General features: G+C 34.5%; 2 protein-coding genes across 5 annotated transcripts; both read right to left on the bottom strand.

Moving 5' to 3' along the window:
- Positions 1–362: 362 nt before the first annotated feature.
- On the bottom strand, positions 363–6006 carry LOC119081754 (proton-coupled folate transporter-like). 4 transcript variants are annotated; one of them, XM_037190934.1, is made up of 8 exons: positions 5595–6006; positions 2340–2592; positions 2175–2285; positions 1977–2119; positions 1763–1910; positions 1306–1685; positions 899–1036; positions 363–837 (listed from the first exon to the last, which is right to left on the bottom strand). In XM_037190934.1, exons 2-8 carry the CDS (start codon positions 2567–2569, stop codon positions 401–403), a joined length of 1587 nt encoding a protein of 528 aa, XP_037046829.1. In that variant the 5' UTR covers positions 2570–2592; positions 5595–6006; the 3' UTR covers positions 363–400. The 4 variants fall into 4 exon arrangements, with proteins under 4 accessions (XP_037046829.1, XP_037046831.1, XP_037046830.1 ...); XM_037190936.1 differs by having other exon boundaries at positions 5858–5996; XM_037190935.1 differs by lacking the exon at positions 5595–6006 and adding an exon at positions 3112–3258.
- An 8003-nt stretch (positions 6007–14009) lies between these two features.
- On the bottom strand, positions 14010–15533 carry LOC119081586. The gene is made up of 3 exons (XM_037190622.1): positions 15451–15533; positions 14505–14706; positions 14010–14121 (listed from the first exon to the last, which is right to left on the bottom strand). The coding sequence occupies exons 1-3, from the start codon at positions 15530–15532 to the stop codon at positions 14010–14012; spliced, it is 396 nt and encodes a 131-aa protein (XP_037046517.1). The 5' UTR covers position 15533.
- Positions 15534–16431: the final 898 nt, after the last annotated feature.

Below are 16431 nucleotides of genomic sequence, written 5' to 3'. Positions count from 1 at the left end.
AGATATCCATTAAAAATAAAACACGAGACACGCAAAAGGTTACAATTTTAGCTAAGCATCGATGCCTTTTAACTGAAATCAACCGTTAGTAGTTGCTTTTGGGGACGAGAAATGAGACATTTCCTAGCAGAAATGTTGTATAACAAGGCGTCACGCAAGTGATTACCCTTCCTAACGAGATAATAGATTTTAGGTAACTTTCCGTGTCATTGCCCGACCGAAAAATTTAACTTAACTTAACTTAAAAAATTAACTACATCATTTTCGATCCCATACACGAATGAGTGGAAAAAACAGTAGGTTACCAAATCGTTTCTCAACACTAAAGCTTTAATATATATAATCGGTGCTTATAAAAACAATTACAAAAACAGACAATTAAATTTTACTATTTTAAGAATCACTCCTTTCCTATTTCTATATTTTGTCTATAAATATCTTGTTTTGTACTATTGTCAGAAATAAATGTTGGATTATCGATGCCCTTCTCATCGACAGAAGTAATTGCTGCGATTTTCTTACAATTGATCGAATCGTCGGCATTCGCCTCATTCGCTTTGGCCCGCAAATCTCTTTTATTCATCTTATACATCCACAGAAAAATTATAACAGCCGGAACGGTCAACAGACCACCCACCAAAAAGAAGGCTCCGGGTAATGTCTCAATCGTTGCTTGATACAGTGATGCATACATCGGTGCATAGACTAAAGGCATTAACGCTTCAGCGACACCAAACAATGAATTTACTTTACCCAATTCATCGCTTTCGACTAATTTCGTTGCTATCGATCGCATTGCAATAAATGAGGTTCCATTCAACAATTCAACGAGTGGTGCTGTAAATATTCAGGCAATTTTTGGATACGTAAGACTGATATAAAGGAGGCTGCCACTCACCTAAATAAAGCTGCCATTCGGTGACGGCGAATGCGTACACAAAACTTGATAGTATTTTCGACATACTTGACATCACTCCAATTAAGGCGTCGTCAATTTTTAATAAATGTGAAAATACGCCAACGGAAAATACGGTACCTTGGAAGAGGTGAAATCAAATACAATTAATGTTAATAACTAAAATCTTGATAATGTGACAGACTCGATTAATAGTACAGACTACGCCCTTGTTTGGAATATTATATTTTGCGTGGTGAGGTATGCAACCGCACAAGGTAAAATAGAAAATCCCAAACAATTACGTAAGCTCTTTTACTCACTAAGTCCAGGGAAATAAGTTTTAACATTCATGTATATAAGCTTAGTGAGTAAAATTTTAGAGCTAATTAAAATGTGCTAATCATTACCAACTAGACCGGTCAACATTCCATACGTTGAAAATACGCTAAACTCCACTTCGCTCCAATTGAATTGATATCGAGTAAATAAATAAATCACAGACATTTCTCCGTGCAATGGCCCGATGACAACCATTACCACGATCATCAACATAATAACTCTCAGTCGCCGCTGATTGGCACCTTTCTTAAAGGCGACTTGAAACGTTTCGACAATATGATCCTTGTCAAAGAAATCAGCTATTCTCGACTTGTTTGTTGATTTGAGGTCGTTCAACTCCTTTTGCTTTTTCAGAACAGCTGGCTCTGGAAGGCATATTAGTCCATACAAAAATGCGCACAGATAAAGAAAGGTAGATATTGAAAATACGCCGTAGAAACCAATTTGCCTGTAAATTTTAGATATGAAATATAAATTTTAGACGTCGTCTGGCGAAGACCGTTGATCGACCCCATGTATACCTACTTCAGTAAGACACCACTAAAGGCCATACCAATGGGAACACCCAAAGAGAAACACAAATTTACAATTCCAATACGAAGCGTCCTATCCTCTTCTGTTGTCACATCGGCCACATAGCTAAAAACACCCATAAGCATAGTAAACCAGCCTCCTACAGAACACCCAGTAATAATATTATTATTCATTGTCTATCTCCATAAGCAAAGTTTCTATTTGCCTGTAAGTCCGGGAAATAAGGCCTCTGTCACACCAGCAACCTCCATTGGAGTATTCTTAAAATACGTACACAACATTAGCCCCAACGCTGTAGTCAATTCGCCAAGAATCGGTATCAGAATGCATGGTTTCCGTCTGCCGTGACTGTTAAATAGATTGTGAGTTGATGGATCGCTTAGCTTTAATCGAAATTAATTACCGATCGCTCCAAGATCCATAAAACAAAATCAACATACAGGGCAAGGCACTTTGCAATACAGTTTTCCAACCAGCCATTCCAGCGACAAGTTGTTGCACCATTTTTTCTTCTCTAGAAAAATATTTCTAACACCTTAACGCTTCACATTATAATCTACGGACTTACTGTGTAAAATTGGCTGTGTCTCTCCGAGTTAAGGCATCGCAAACATGGTCCGAATAAGCTAAATTAACACGACAAGCCTTCTCTAAGTTTAAATTTTGTGTAGCTAAAGATGCTAAAACACTTGGAATGATATAGCAAGCTAATATCGGTTCGACGGTAATATTGTTGCGGACGTAGGTCAGTTTCTCGGACCAGGTGAGTGTATCCCATTTTTTGGATTTTTCCATCATTGTGTAGAGTTAGAATGGAAATGCTGGAAAAGAACGAAAGAAAATCGAATTTATTCCATGTAGGGTTCGGATGTTGAACAGCTTTTGAAATGTTTTAGGTTCGATAAATCTAGTTATACATTGAAAAAAAAAGTCCTGAACATCTTATCTATCTAAATGTGTCGGTTCTATCGAACTATTTTTACCGTTTGAACTGAATCGACTTGTACTGAAGCGTGTAAAATGTATTCATCAGATCGAATGAATTTTCCGTCGAAGATTGAACACATAAAATTTACCTTGCATCGAAATATGCATAAACAATCACGGTAACACAATTAAAAACTGATTACAATTTTTTTATATATAGAAATGTACTATGACTGCCGACACGCATCGGTTCACAATTAATACACGTTTCGAATTCATAAATTGAAAATGTTCATATTACGTTTGATCCAAGCATCACTATATACAGTTCGACACCGAAAATATGCAAAGAATCCTTTTATCAAGTTTCTAATCAGAATCGCTTTAGCTACAGCAAAGCTTAATTTAGTTACCTTCAGCTTCAATTTCAAAGGTTGAATACAATACATTATTGTTGCACTTAGCACGTTTGCACATACGTAAACGGTAAACATAAAACCACACACACAAACGTGCTATGCAAATAATTGTAATAAAATGATTTTTGTTTTATCACAATTTTGTGGTTTAAAAAAAAACAAATTCTGAATGGATTGCAAATTTCATTGTCTGGATAAAAAAAAAACAAACAAACATAAAAATAGAAAAACTTTATTGTCATTCGGTCATGAAATTCATTCAGAAAGAGTCTCTGTAAATAAATCTAATTGCACATTATAGAATTGCAAAGGTATAATTTGGTCGAAAAAAAAACGTAAGGTCATAAATTGCCCAGTCATGTAACTTTGGTTTCGACGTCCAAATGATTGCCTTTTTAGATAATTTCTTTTATCCACTGCAAGCAAAACATTCGAAAGATTTTTATAGAAACATTTTTTCTTTAGCAAAGATCAGCAATATTTTCTTGAAATTAAAAAAAGACACACAACACAGTCAAGTTTTAGCTGTTGAAAAGCTTTGAATGCATTGAAACGTGAAAAACATTTAAAATTTAACTTAATGGACAGGAAATATCATTGAACTCAATGAATCAAGAAAATTGTAGCTGTATAATAATGACAAAAGTGAATTAACGTAGTTAATTACGACGCTACAGGGTCTACCATATACTGCTATATATACGTTGCACATACTAAAAGTTGTGGTCCAATAAAACAATCAATGCGACACGATCCGCATAATAAAAATCGGTTGGTGGGTTGACTTGATACTGTCTGATGAATTAAAAATTGTGTCACAATGACCAGCAATAACCAATTAGCATCATAAATAACACACATAGAAGTGTGAGTTTTGTTTTTAAAAAAAAGTAATAAATATTTGCGATGATCATGATTGAGATGAAGATTTTGGACCTTGAAAATTAATTTGAATTTGTTTTGTTCTTTTTTTCTAATTTCGCGAAAATTAAATGTCAGCTGGATAATGACAGTGATTAGTGCGGTATAAGTGAGGTACGCTTCTCATTTTATTTTTATCCGGCAACCTTATCAAAACCTATCTTCATTGATTACGAAAGCATTGTGGACTGTGTAAATCCAATTTATTCATGTGATGACATCAAAAACATGCTTCGAAATTAGGATTTAATGATGTAAATGCCGTGATTCAGCTCAACATGCAACATTATAATATTCCATTTGTGTTAATCTAAAAATAGATTTCAAATAACTGATCAAATTGGAGTGATTTATTTACTGAATTTTTTGTAATCTCAAAACAAATAGATTTCTCAGTTTCTTCCTTTCGGAAAATGTAGCGTTGCAGTAAACAAATTGTGACTGACATCGTTCTATGGAACTTTAATTTAATCCAATATCCACATTTTATATTGTTGTCAATGTTAACAAGCTTAAGGTATGTATCGTCGTATGCATACATGGTAAATAACGTTGTTATCGCATGTACAATGAACTAAATTTCAATTTGGTCAAAGTTATTAATAAATAATTCGTTAATTTTGTCAAACTTAATAGAAGCGGCTAGCAATTTACTATCGACAATAATGAGCGATGAGCATTGCCTAGTGTCGCGTCGTAGGCCGAAATCACACGAGCAATTGTGCGTTGATGGGATCGACAATTATGCTGCGTTTTTCCATTGTTTATAGCCTGTGGTGAATATCGAATTACAATGGAAAACGCAGCATAATTGTCGATCCCATCAATACAAAATTTCTCGTGTGTTCTCCGCCTTATACAGCAAAATGTTTGATATTTCAATGATCGATTTAGAACACTAGTAGATTCAAAAATGTAACGGACTTAATGATTAAGTCATTAGCTAAAAAGACTTGACGATTTAACTGCTGTTTCCTAAATTAATACTATTCCGAAGATTGATATAAATTCGTTGCTTATGCACACGAGCAATTTTGCGTTGATGGTATCGACAATTATGCTGCTTTTTTCATTGTTAAGCCTGTGGTGAATATGAGCATCCAATTACAATGGAAAACGCAGCATAATTGTCGATCCCATCAACGCAAAATTGCTCGTGTGTTTCCCGCCTTAAATTTTTGAGTACAGCTTCGTTAAAAGCTTACATCAATAAGTCAAGCCGGGTTCTTCTTTAACGTCGACTGATATTTCACCGTTTCTGATAAATTGAATATTTTTTTTCACACTTCACAGATTTTCTTATCACATAGAACTGAAATTGACGACCGTTGTATCCGAATATTCATAATTGTTATGTAAAGTAGATTGAAAACGATATTTCACTAATTTTTAAAGTCACGTCTGTATAGAGATCCGTAAATACACGTCTGTAAGCACAAATTGTAAGCTGTAATTTCGCTATCAAATTATTAATTGCAAATTAGAAAAATAAGCGACTTAACAATGGACTTCCGTCTTGCAGCAATTACTGTTGACTTCATATAGTACTCACATACCTTTAATTTTTTTTAAATAACATTAGTCGATATGAAGTAACTGATTTATTTGCACTACTGATTGAAAATTTGAAAACAAAAATAATTAAGAGCTTTGTTATAGTTCGACTTTTTATTTATTTATTGTAAGCTAGATTTGCAATCAAACAAAATCACTTGTTTAAAATACCAAATGCATGGTTAAGCGGAAACCTTGTCTTGGAGTGTTTGTTATTTGATTTTATTACGCTAAAGTATAAATTAAAATCGTGACAATGGATCACCGAAATTTGTGTGTCTCTGGCAGCAACTGATGAATGAAGACTGATTTGATTATTCAAAGCTACTAATCTGCTGCCACAACAATATTTTGATGACAATTGAATTAAGTTGCATAATCTGTATAAACGTATAGTTTATAGGTATAACATTGTATGAAACTGACCATGTTGATCACATATATACTACGTTTATATATGCAAACTCGCGTCGATCATTCTTATTGTTAAGAAGCTTCGCTGAGTTAATTTTAAAGTGTACCTCGTACTTGTAGTAATTCAATTTTGTTCTGGTGAAAGCTTCATTAGATAGACACATCATAACGAAAATGTTTCTATTTGCTCGTAATTTATGATGTTAGATCGTAAATTATTGAATCGACACCATTAAATTGTTTAATCCAATAAAGGTCAGTGAGTTGCGGGAACGGTCGGTGTTGTATTTTGTAATTTTATAGATGGTGTGGCTGGAAAAATGCATTCCGTCGGTCTATATGTGTTTCTACAGAATCTTTGTCATAAAAAGTTGACTGCGAATTTTCGGTTAAACAGCTAGTTTTAAAAAAGCATCTGAAACGGACAAGTACTGGAACGGACTTTATCTACAAATATAAACGGTTAGTTTTGTGATAAAGCAAGGCTGACTTGTCCGCAAAATTCTCAGAATTGTGTTTTTTTCAGTCAACAACAATTCTAGACTAGAATTTCTAGTTGTTCATCTGTTCATGTGTTAAAATATTTCAATTTTGTGTCGTGAAGGTGTTATGCTAATAAATTGAGATATAATTTACACCATCAGTCCGCTGCAAATTCATAATGAAACGCACAACAACCAAATCAAGGGCAGTGTTGTATTTGATCAACTCGTTTTATTCTCATAATAAGAATGCGTTGAAATTTATATTTTAGTCACGACAGAGTAAAGTTAACCAGGCAGGAGCGCTTGTTTGACTAGGGACCTGAATAATCTAGTAGCCCTTGATATTTTGCGAACAAAATTTTTCAATTTATGTCAGTGTTCATTTGAGTTCATTTTCATCCCGTGTATTAGGTCCCTTATTTGACGTTTCGAAAATGAACCGCTCCTGCCTGGTTTATTTTACTCTGCCGTGATTTTAGTTCATTGGTTCACCCATCGATTCATCCCAAATTCAAATTCTGAAGGGTACTTATGGTGTGAATCTACTGCGGGCGGGCCGAAACCTGACCCGATAGGTCGACCAAATTTCTATATTTCATGTTTCAGGTCCTCAGATTAATGTTAGTTAATGTTAATGTTGTTAAGGTTGACCTGACCTGTTTCAAGCTTTAAAAATTTGAAATACGGCACACCGAAATTTCATTGCAAGCGCAGCGCGCAGCGCTGCGCCTTAATTCATAACTGTCCCGGCATCTATTACACGATGCCCGCAGGGCATCGTACTTTCTAAAAATCTAAAAAGTAGATAGGAGCGTTTCTTAGGGTGGCGAGATGGGAAAAAGTCGAGTTCGGACCTAGGTTAGGACTGAGGCCGTACCTCGGACCTAATGATTTTACGGTTGATTTCGGTAGAGCTTTTGATGCTGATTCAGGAAATGTGGGTCACAAAATTTTTTTATGCGTCGCTTGGCCGCTAGGTGGCTTCAAAGTCGGAATTTTTGAAACGAAAACTGGCTGCCATTTCGCGTAAAATTAATGGATTGGCGTGAAATTTGTGTCTAAAGGGTTTTCGAGGTCGGCGCTTCCGAATAAAAACATTTGAGAGCGGCCACATGCATGTGAGCCACCGCAAATTACCAAAAAGTGGTTTTTTGGGTGGTTTTTCTCAATTTTCTCGAAAACGTGTCCATAGGATTAGATGAAACTAAAATCATAGATAGCCACTGAAAATACCTATCGATTAAAGTGCATATCAATAAATTCCATGGTTTAGTTTTCGAGAAAAGTGAAAGAAAGTGCCAAAAAAGGGGACCAACTTTGATGTTGATACGCCCACAAGATGGCGTCGTAGAGCTTTGGTCTCTTCGGAACAAATGTTCAAAAATGAAAGTTGAGGGGTGTCCTAGAACAAAATTTTTATGCATGAGGTCAGCAAACCGATTTAAGATTTTGAGTCACACGATGTTCCAAGAGCCTTGAGGGGCGGAGTTGAGATCTTTGTGTCGCTTAAATTTCGTGTTTACGCAGACAATATCATCATCGGCCTCATCATCAGCATCGATTCAAAGAAAAAGAATCTGTTTTCTAAAGTTCCAAGTTCGGACCGGCAATAATCTAATCTAATGTAAGCAGTTGCTGCTGGATCATTTTCCTAAAACAATTTTTCGAAAATAAAAATTTGAATCAGTGCATGTTTATGAATTAAATTACCTGCGAAAAGATAAGGCCTATCGATTGTACAACATTTGGTCATCAAACACTAAACATTTATATTAAAATATTCGAGTTTCGTTTCAAACTTTACAAAATTCCAATTGCATCAAAGAACCATTTTGTAGTTTGTAAACATCAACAATGTTTCTGATTGATATACGTCAAAATGGTAGTGCTAAACGTACTAGATCAAAAGGTGTCAAAAATGGTACGCTTTTTGTGAGCGCTAAAATTTTTAAAAGTTCATGTTCGTAACTTCACGTGCAAAGGGAAACTAATTGTTATATTTTGTCATTGAACCAATAAATTTAAGTTGCAGTAACAACTGTTGTACGCACTATTTGGATTTTTCGAACGTTGCAAACTTTGATATGTAAAAAATATAATTTTTTTCGCTAATTTGCTGAACATCGATGTCGTGGGATTATTGTCACGTGACGATTGTGATTGTTTTTTTCTTTGGGAAAAGTGAGTTCATCCTTTTACAAATTGTTTCACCGAATTTGTTTAATTTACGCCTTTAAAAATCTTTTGCTACTTTCGAACGGATCTTAAATAAATGATTACCAAATAAACGTTTCCCGTTATTCATTGAAAATTTAAATAGGCTAATAGTGTAAAACTTCTTCCGCAGAAAGAGCTATGATCTTTGTAATTCTTTGTCCATTTTCGTTAGAGGTGTAAATTATGGAGAGGTTATCCAACGAAAGATACGCGAGTGACACACAACATCTGATGATAATTATTGCTTGTTCTAATACAAATAATTCACCTACCGAGATGATCGTCGTCGGGATGAATTTTGTTATTATGTAGGAGGATTAATTTTGAATAAATGTTCAAAGTCAATCTTTGATTCCAACAGATTATACAGACTGCAGTTTTTGCACTGAGTGAGTAAGAGTAATACAAGAATATCTGTAGTCTGAAAAAAGTTTTCACTAGCCATTTATCTGTCCCATAAAGAAAACCTAGGAGGGTGGTTAAGTAGCTTTAGCTGCTTCGGATGTATCTCCTTTTGAGTTTACCACAGTGTTTTGATCATGAGCAGCGAGTAAGATATATAAGAGACTAGTTCATGATTTTTATTGCATGAATGAACTTTGGAGTTGCCTTAAGGAAAAATGTAAACATCCATCACGTGTCAGCAGTTATTGACCATTATTGACTAACTCCAGCGGGTATTTAATAGTCATGCATTTCGTTACCAGCAGCAAATAATTTAATTAAATTCGTTGTTTCAAATTTCGTTGGGTAATTTAGTGTAGCCGCGGGTTATTGAATGAAAACCATAACAATTTTGAACTTTTATTGGCGTACATTGCAAAGAGGTTCGTTTCCAAAGCAAAAATATAGCTCAATCACCTGTTCCAGTCACAGCTATAATATAACAGTGGAACTGGTAACTCATTTTTTCATGAAATCAGGTTACATAAGAGTCTGATATCATTGGCGAATTTCATAAGTACTTTGCATTTATTTATTCAATGGGGAACTGAAGTTTTGACAAGTAATTTTTAATCGACGAACATTATTATAAACAAAAAATTGTTCAAATAAGAAAATAACAAAATGGTGGCACTATATTTTGATTTTACACTGTTTATAGGAATTCTTTTGGTCAGAATTGTCGATACCCATGTAGGTTTTGCTGCAGAACACCTTACACATACATATCTTCATCGAGACTGGAAACGGCCTCCGGGACATTTTAGGTGGCTGACAAAATTGGGTCCATTTTGGATCGTAATTTATAAACAAAATTAATTTTATAAAAAAATCAGTGCATTTTAGAGGCATACCGTAGAACAATTTTTTGCTTAGATTAACGTTCTGCATCGAATTGGTCAAAACTTGGAATTCAATTTGGATCAATTTACTCTCCATTGTAAATGAATGAAGTTCTACCAGCGAAACTTTGGAACGATGAACCTTATGACGCATAGCTATTTGTAAATCTTACTGTAAGAGTATTCAGTGTTGAAATTAAAGATTTTAAGAATTGTATTGATTCTTTGATATAATGTCATCAAGGCCATATCAAAGTGTAAGACTCTGTACGTTTCTAAAAAAGACATTTACATCCAATAACGAATTTTATAAGAAAACTGACTCAGTTCAGAAAGATGTCTGAGCTTACTTCCGTTACGATTAGGATAATCTTGGCACAGTATGAACTTTTACGATAGTACATTGTGTTCGCGGTTCGGCGGTTCCAAATTTTTATTTTGATGTGTGGGGACGTTATGACCCGGCAATGTCAGTTAATGTATGTAAATGCAGAAGAAAACATTTATTCCAAATAAAGGCACTGCCCTCGTAATGAAGGTTGCCAAATCACACAGTGTATCAATTAGGGGCGGTCGATTTTGTGGGATCGGAAATGGACCACCCCAGAAAAAATTCTAGTGGCCCATAGGAAGCTGCGGGAATTTGCTCATAGATAGGCCTCACAGATAAATGGAATTTTTGGCTAATACTTACAACATCTAATTCCAGTCATTGAATTCCACGAATCAATGCTAACTTTTTGGATTATTGTTCTTTGAAAAACGAATTCAGTACAATGATGCTCTTAACGATGAATAAAACATGTGATCGTTGGTTCGTTGTGGCCGTTCATAAAAGCAAAGCCCTGTATACCGTAAAAAATCTTATACGTCGCCTTAATCATTTGTTAGTAATTTATTAAAATAAAGTCTCAAAGGATCAAATAAGTCTTTACGTTCTGTACCTTTCTTTTATAATCTTCTTTTAATTTCTCTCTCGCTAAACGCAATTTTTAAGTGCTAAAAGACGTAAAATTAGTTACACTTTCGGAGCTCTCCTGATGATCCAGAGATCATTGCTAATTTTAGTCGTCGTTAGAAACGATGACTAAAAGTCTAGGCAGATATTTTCGTTGAGTATTTACTAGGACTTTTCGATGGCACCAATTGTAGTAGGGTGCCTAGCAATAATGTTACCATAGTATCATCGTTTTTTTATATCTCATAATCAAGGCAGCCCTCGCTAGAGAGCTGCCTTATCAGAATATTATTAATTGGCTACCAAATTGCTAACTAGATTCTCATTGACCAATTTTCAATCAAAATCACAAGTGATATGCGGTGTTATATTACAGAACGGTGCATCCGTATACCGCAAAATGATAAACCAAATTAGTTCGTTATTTACAAACAATGTAATTACCAAAGTTTTATTTAAAAAAAAATGTTCGAATCAAAGCTACTAATTATTCGTTTGCAAAAAGGCACATACAAAACCCACCGCCCACTCCAAATAAAATGGACATCAATAATATCCTTTTTCAATGTTCACATAAAACAAAATAACTTTTATGTTGCATAGTTAGTTGGTTTTTAATGAGAATTTAAAATTAAAAAAGTTGTTTTCGAATGTATAGCAACATGGTATCATTTCATTGCAATAGACTCTGTGTGTATTCATTGAATGACTTTGTGCTATTGGAAAAGTTGTTGTTTTTTATAACATTTCGAATTGCATTGATATATTTTGTATATTTTTCGTGTCAGTCTTGTATTATACTTTTCAGTATCCTGTGGCACAGGCTAATTCAAAATGGATTTTCATTTAATATTAAAATTGCAGACAGAGAACATCACCAACTTTACATATATATGGATCTAATGTACAGTTTCTCTATCACTAATTAATGGATTAACGGGTATTGGAATGGGGACTAAATTAAGCTTTGAGCCGAAAAAATATTGAGAAACAAATCGTTATCAAGGGTATACTCCATACGATGTTTCTCAATATTGAAAGCAAATAGTTGCATTAATCGACTCACTTTTCTCACTTCATATACGTTCTAGTAACGCTTTGTCAAGATATCACAATTCTAAATACTAAAAAGCTTTCTTAAACGAACCGGATAAGTGCGAGTGTATAATAGTCTGCAAGTTGAACAAATTGCTTGGAACTACTTCGCATATTTAGAATGAAATACTCACATGGTATGATATTCTGGTCGGGTTGGTGAATGGATAAAATGCTCTCAAGGTGTTTGAATGGAATTATGTCTGTGTGGAAATGTAATTGAAAAAGCTTGGATGCGATAAATAATCGTACGAAGAAATCATCTATTACACAAGCAATGTATATATTCTGGTCTGTTAGACTAACCACATTCTTTTTGGATATACTTGAATAATCGATTGATATAAGTTCAACTTCACCAAGAAACGCTCGATAAAAATGGGGAATGCAATATAATTCCGAGTGGATGTTTTTTTTTCTGTATTTTTTTTACCCTTTTGATGTTTTCTAAACCGTTCGCCTCGAGAATAATCCAGGCAATTCATGTACAGAACATTCATGTTCTGGAGTTGGGCAAAAATGTTCGATGTTGAAAGCAATCAAATTTAATTGAATGGTAAACCAATTATTACATTTCTGACCGATGAATGGAGCATATTCGCAAATTAGTAATTTGGTTGCGGTTTGCGTGAATCGTGTATGAAGTGTATATTTGTAAGGAAATTCATGTCATTGTTACAATTTTGCTGTGTATGTAAATAAAATTTCAAAGAGCCTTGCCAAGGCAGCCTTGGGCATACATTTCAGAACATTTCTCGTAACTTAGGCCCGCGTCATGAAGAGTTGCATACTTACTGTAATGTTGCAAACTTAAGACTTTTTATGTGGAATTTGGGTGGAAAATGGCGCAAATATTGCAGGAATTAATGAAGTGAGAAATTTTTCTGGATTCAAGTTTTTTCGTCAAAAAACGAGACACGGGTATCTTTATTTTCGATTTTTAGCTACTTTATGCACACAAAAAATCGAGAAAGAAAGTCATTTTGGCATAGTCTATTGTTTCAACGTTTAATCTGTATTTCGTACAGAAAGAAATAAAATGTAACAAATTTCTAAATAAAAGTGACATAACTGGAAACGAAAAGTGAAGTGACTACACAACTAGACACGAAAAGTGACGTTATTGGAAACGAAAAGTGTAAAAAAGTGAGAGAAAAAGTTGTTTATCTGGTGAGAGAATGTGACGTTTTCGGTCCGACTGAATGACAAAGAAATTCTCACCGATTGGCTGCGTGTGCGGAACGGATTTTCCATACGATCGTTCTCAGCACCTGTTCCAGGACTCATGTAATATATTTCGGCTCAGTCGAACGTAACTGACCTTGAGGGCAATGTCAAAATGAGAGAAAAAAACACATCCAAAATTTGTATTTCGAAAATTCGAATTTCGATTTATTTTCATTCATAAATTTTAACTGATCTGCACTCTCCGTTAACAGCGTTAACAGACCATTACATCTGTTAACAATATTATGTTAGCGTCAGCTGTGAAAAGCTTTTGGTAGATCAAAGTTTTTGTAAACTAGTCCTTATAATGAAAACTTCTTTTTTTGTTAAAATCAATTTTTACCGAGAAGTCATTTTTTCGATCATTGTACTTATCGCATTTTGAAGACGATTCATTAAATTGTCATTGGTTTGGCCGGTAACGTCACAATCTTCATCAGGAAGTCGTTGACAAGTTAATGTCGGTGGAACTTCACATACACATGTCACACAAACGGAATTATAGTCTGTTGCTTGGTTTATTTCTTCGCCGAGATGTAAAACTAATGAACCAAAGTGGCAAACTGAACAAAAAGAATTGCTAATTCTACTCGGTATTATCAAAGTATAATTTGTCTGTCAAACAAAGAGAAGGAACTTACCGGATTCCTCCTTATCCATGGATTCCTTCGATTTGATTACCTCATCCCGGTCATTTTCTAATAAAAATTGGTTTACTGTACATTTTTCTACAAGTTATCTTGGCTTCATATATTTACGACATCTATATGTATCAGCAGTATCAGTTTGTGGTGATTGTGTGGTATCATACACCGGAGCACAGTTATTCTTGATAATATATGACGATCTGAAATGAATTTTTAGCCTGTATTTTCAAACAGTTGCATTGAGTCCATAGTAGAATGTAGTTTTGATAGTTAATGAATTATATCGGACTTACATTATGAAACGTTTGAAACGTTTTCACTCGTAAATTTTGATACTAAAATTGGATGTATTTTGCAATGCGGTTCCTTTTTCGAAAATCAGTCATAAAATACATACCTTAGTAGCAGTTAACATAAAAAATATATTGAATTTCAAGAGAAAGTAAATTCGATTTTCATAGTTTTGCGCTTTCAAAATAAAATTACGAAAAATCTGGTTCCTGACAAAAAACGAAATGAGAGCTATACGCATATGCACAACCCTTTTCAACTCTTATTAAGAAAATATCTATTTTCTACTCACATTTCCCGTACATTATCTTCGTCTTTCAAGGATTCACTGACGTCGTATGAAGTACCGTTAATCTTATTATCATGAGATGTATGTGATGGTAACGATTTTACATTGTCACAGTCATACTGTTTTGCACAATTGTCGTCATTTTCCATTGGTTTGCATCCGATTGCTTTATAAAATGCCAATGGTCCTGGACATTCTGTCTGGACTGAAAAATAAAAAAGTTTCCTGTTTTTAAATACCTAAATCAATATTCGTTTTCTCACGTGATCCATTAAAATTCTCAAATTTTCTATTTAGAAACCATTCAATCAGGAACACAAAAGCTAACTTTCTCTACATACATCTCTACATTGAACAAAAAGATTTCAACAGAATCTTTAACTTGGCTATTTGAGATTTTCGACAAAGGGTGCGATGCGTAGGATACTTAGAGAGCAATGTCTTTGACAATGATTATTTCCTTCCTTACACCGTCATCACGATTTTCACGTTCAATAGATGGCACAACTTTCTATATTGTTAAAATTTGAATATCGGACATAAGTATGTTGAACTATTACTCACAAGACATTAATGTCACCACTGTCTATGTTGAACAAATTTGAATATCGGACCTAAGTATGTTCGATTTATTTCCGCTACGCGCCGCACCTTACACATCGCGAATATCCAGTCTTAATCTGCCATCAATAAAATCAAGGTTCTGAAAGAACAGGTTAAGACAACCCTGAGTTGATCACGAAGGCGGTGACACACAATAGCGTCAACGGCTGCGAAGTTTATATGTAAAATGGAACTTAACAAAAACAAAATATTTTCTCCCACTATCTGTTTATAAAATTTGGTGTCAACTGCCTTCGTGGTTGTCTTAACCTGTTCTTTCAGAACTTTGGGTGTCTTAACATGGTTCTTTCAGAACCTTTAATAAAATTTCCTAATTGAAACCTACGAGTGTCAAGGTCGTCAGCACGAATTAACGATGATGCGTATGATAGCATCATGCAGATATAAACAATGCCAAAGTAAGGCATTTCATTGCGTAATTGGTTGGAAAGTCAAATTTTAGAATTGATTGGAGTCGTAGAACACACTAAAGTTTTTTTTTACAAATTTTTTCAACTTTTTATACGCCACCGATTCGTCAATTTATCAGCTATTTCAGTAGATAATTCATATCATATAATGAACCAATTATGCCAGAATTGCAACTGTAATGTGGGTATGACCCAGTTTCACTATTGAAGAATGCAAATACGTGAGGTGCATTTATGAAATGAGGCATGTTTTAACAACAATGTTTACGTCTATTATAAATTGAATAATAATTTTAAAATACAATGTTTCACGTTTTGACGAAAGAATTTTTTGGGCCTAAGGCCTGTCATATGGAAATGACAGGACAGTTTCCTTGAAATGTATCGAAAATTTTAACACAAAAATTCACCGAGAAAATTCAAAGAAACTCACCTCTTATGCTGTCCATTGTATTCGCAAAGCTGTATACTTTGGGGAGGTCACGCAGATGTAGATACGCGGGTTACACACCACGTTTCATACAAAAAATTTACCACGCCATACAAATTCAATTTTGGTGAATTTCTTTGTATGGAAAAGGTGTGTTCCCGCGTATCTAATAAAATGGCGATCTGCGTGACCTCCCGAAGTATACAGCCTTGTGTATTCGGGCATAGTCTCTTTAGGTCGCCGGGCATATTTGAACACTAAACACTTTTTACTCGATGTAAAAACAAAAAGTTTTTTTTTGTTTTGTCGCGACAAAAACACAGAAAATGTTTCGACACAACTGTGACACTCCGCTATTATAAGTATCAGAATGAATGTTTGCTGTGTTCACTTCGGCGATAAAATACTTTCATTCAAAAAAGTGTCGAGCATTTTATAAAAATCATTAAAAAGTTGACAAAAGGTA

This window comes from Bradysia coprophila, unplaced genomic scaffold, assembly GCF_014529535.1.
Source record: "Bradysia coprophila strain Holo2 unplaced genomic scaffold, BU_Bcop_v1 contig_358, whole genome shotgun sequence".
Lineage (NCBI taxonomy): Eukaryota > Metazoa > Arthropoda > Insecta > Diptera > Sciaridae > Bradysia > Bradysia coprophila.
The sequence above is the reverse complement of the archived record's forward strand: the minus strand, read 5'-3'. Positions and strand labels throughout refer to the sequence as shown.